The 3,670-nt window shown below is 40.2% G+C and overlaps 1 protein-coding gene across 1 annotated transcript; it reads right to left on the reverse strand.

Annotated features, from left to right (window-relative positions):
* Positions 1-1,988: 1,988 nt before the first annotated feature.
* pkia (cAMP-dependent protein kinase inhibitor alpha) lies at positions 1,989-3,246 on the reverse strand. Its single transcript, XM_062441952.1, has 2 exons — positions 3,096-3,246; positions 1,989-2,065 (listed from the first exon to the last, which is right to left on the reverse strand). The coding sequence occupies exons 1-2, from the start codon at positions 3,244-3,246 to the stop codon at positions 1,989-1,991; spliced, it is 228 nt and encodes a 75-aa protein (XP_062297936.1).
* Positions 3,247-3,670: the final 424 nt, after the last annotated feature.

The following is a 3,670-nucleotide window of genomic DNA, read 5'->3' on the forward strand; positions in this document are numbered from 1 at the left end:
GAAGTCATTTAATTTGAGATTTAATGTTAAAATGTTGTATGATTCCAAGATAAACATTCATGGACAGCATATCTACATATTTGATTGGTGTGACATTAACCATAACTGGGATAGGAAATGCAAAATCCACAGATAGTCTGCACAATCACTATAATAATAATTCAAACAGATACCCTTATACCCTTTATATAACTTACAGGAATATATGGACTTGAAATAACACACTAGTGTACTTGAGTGCAATCTGTATTGTACCTTTTCTAATACCCAGCAGCAAATAAATTATTTGTCTCAATATTCACTGTAAACTAAATCATATTTGAAGACACACACACCCACCCTCAGACACACACACACACACACACACACACACACACACACACACACACACACACACACACACACACACACACACACACACACACACACACGGATTATGGTGAGTGGCAGTGTGTTAATATGGTTAACCAAGTTACAGCAATATTATGGACAGTTTAATATGTAGCCGATTCAGTTTTATACAACTTGTACGTCAGAAAAGAATGCCAAACTCCAGCATCCATCACGACTGCATGCTACAAAACACAAGAGAGTATAAATATGATCAACTGCTAGAATGCATTTTTAAAGTTGAAACATGAAAGTTAATGGCTCAATGAATATAAAGTTACAAAATGTTCTCATAGCCAATCATAAAACTGGTTGCGCTTTTAAAATACAGAATACCACAAAATCATTTCCTATGTATATATAAAGATTTAGAATGAAAGTTTCAAATATATAAAAATCAGAAACTGCAGTGTAGCTAATAAATATCACCTGCTATGGCAAAAAAAAAGAAAAGAAAAAATAATAAAAAATAAAATGCTGTACTTGGGGAGATAAATATGTATTATCTAGAAGTACGAGCTGGCAGTGGACACAAGGTTTGTGAACATTTGCTCAAACTCAGCTCAGGTTATGGGTCAGTGTGAGCGAATAAAAGGGGCAGTGAAGCCACCCAGTGAAACAAAATGGATTCAGCATTTTGCTTTTATCACTATGACAGTGAAAAAGCAGATCAATATTGCTCCAAATTTGAACGCAGTCCAACATCAGTACCAAATGCTGCATGTCCCAGTGCTTTGTCCCGATTTCAAAGTGATATTTCAATGGCAGAATGCAACATTATTTACCCTAATTTCTTCAAAATTGAATCAGTAGTATTTGAGATATTACAGATGACATGGATAAACAAATCAACACAAAATAAGATACACTGCCTCTCTGTTCTGGGCTGTTCAGTTTATCTGGAGTGCAGTTGTGAGATAATGTCCAGCAAGCTCTCCAAAATTCAATAAACGGACAGAGCAATATCCGTGGTCACTCCAAATTAAACAAACAAAAAAAACGATTGCATGGAGGGGAAGAAAACAACGAGCACTGATAGAAGGAGCGCATGTGTGCAGGCATTGATGCAAGAAAAGCAGAGGAAGAGTAGGTGTCCAATCACAATCTTGGGTTCCTTGGAAATGCAGCCACATCAGTGGTGATTCAAGTCGAGGGGGAGGAGGGAAGACAACATTTTAATTCTGCAGCTACACTTGGGCTTACCCCAAACACCTTAAATGGCCTCTGTTCCCTTCACTCCTTTCCTCTCCGGACCACTGACACTTGAACAAGGCTGGATTTTGGTGGCTGACGTGATGCTGTATTCGCTGGGCATCACATCTGATCCCGGATCAGTAACCCCGAAGAAAAGGCAGCAAGGAAAGGAGGCTTTTTAAGGAATTTGGAGCTCACCCAAATGCAAAAAGGGAGACTGCGCTGTGGTTGCCATAGCGATGACTTGCTAATTGTGGGATGGTGGCAGTAGAGGATTTTGCTGTGTCTTTTCATAGTCATAAAATGCAACTGGCCAGCTCCAGTCAGGGGTCTAGCACTCAGGGATTAGGTAGACAAGAAATAGTGGCTGTTTGAGTTCACAAATGTGTGCAGCTCTTTGCCGCTCAGCTGTCCTCAGCTTGAGTCTCCTCTTCTTTAGCTGAAGAGCTCTTGTTTTTCTCAGTGTCTTCTCCCTCATCACCTGACAGACAGAGAAAGAATGATTGGGGTAGTCAGTTTCATGCATAAGTTACTACTTGTGAAGTCAGTGATGCGAATGAGGTTGGTTGAATCAGCAAGTAAGTCACAATGAAATCAGCGGGAAGAGACATCAACAAAGTAGAACCAGGACTGATCATCAGTATAGTGTGTGTCAAACTGTGTAAAACCAGATACCAGATGGTAATCAAGCAGTCTGTGATTGACAGCAACATGGTTATTAAACACGTACTTGCTGAACCCAGAAGGAGGAGGACTTTGGATAGGGGTCAATACTATTCTTGGCACATGCTGGATCTTTGATCTGATGGACTTACTCAGTGAAGCACTTCCATACTGAACTGAATAATCACTGAACTTGATTTACTCAACACTCTGTTCATCGTATCTGTGACTTAAGTCTTATACATGTGCTTTTTTTTCTTTGTAAATTGTGGACTTTGTTTGAAAAGAGGAAGAGAAGTGAATGTTTGCACGTTGGCACTGGTTGCACTTTATTGCTGGATATATTGTATTTGTATTTCCTTAATAAAGATCCTCTTAAAAGGAAAAAAAAACCTGTCTGAAAAGCCTGTGCTAAGCCACAGACTCTCTCCTCACGTGCTCAAGTTCCCAGTCAGCTGTGTTCACAGGCTGCTGCGCAAAAGCATTAAAAAAAGAAAAAAAACTCAACTCATAACAGCTCATAAAAAATGAAGACCAAAGTTCAGAGTCCTCTAACTACCAAACATCCAACATTTGAGATGATAATGTATATGTTGAGGTGTGCTCCTTATGTATATTGACAGATGGTCTGTTGATAGTAAAAGCCTAAATCAGCTGCAACCTTATGTGAAGCAGAATCTGAACAAAAGTCAAAGATCTCTGGGTACACGGTTACATACACAGGTACATTACTATTACCTAGAAACAAGCAGGTTTAATAAAGAGATAAGACTTTGTTATGTGATTTTGGTCCTTTCTAGGTCCTTAAGTATTTGTGTATTGCCATTATGACTTCTGATGTTTCTCACCTGACTTGTTGATGTTGAGCTGTGCCAGACTCTGCGACAGGTCAGCGGGTCCCTGCTCTCCAGAAGCTGCTGGGAGGTCATGGATGGCGTTCCTGCGGCCGGACCGCCGAGAGGCGATGAAGTCCTCATAGGTTGCCTCCACATCCGTCATTGCTGACACACCTCACCATAGCAGGGCCTGACACATGCGGGCGACACACACTTTACCAGAAGCGAAGGTACATGTGGACACGGTACATCGTTTGTGAAAATGATGAAGATGATTTGTGCAATTTGTCCTAAATAGCTTCAGACAATTTGAACCATCCGCAGTTTATGTTGGCAAGAAGAAGGTGACACTGGTTTCCCTATTCACTCAGTCAATGCATCGCTCCCTCCTCTTATTTTATGACCTAATCCAGATTAATCTATTTTAATCTCAGTGTAGGGTACGGGCTATACCAGTAACACAAAGGAGATAAATTCTGCACAAGAAATAGGCTACTGGACAGTGGAATGGAAACAAAAATGAGTTCATGAACTGATGCTGTACAGCAACAACAACAAAAAAACACACACACACACAAAGACGTAAT

Source organism: Scomber scombrus, chromosome 20 (genome assembly GCF_963691925.1).
Source record: "Scomber scombrus chromosome 20, fScoSco1.1, whole genome shotgun sequence".
In the NCBI taxonomy this organism is placed as follows: Eukaryota; Metazoa; Chordata; class Actinopteri; order Scombriformes; family Scombridae; genus Scomber; species Scomber scombrus.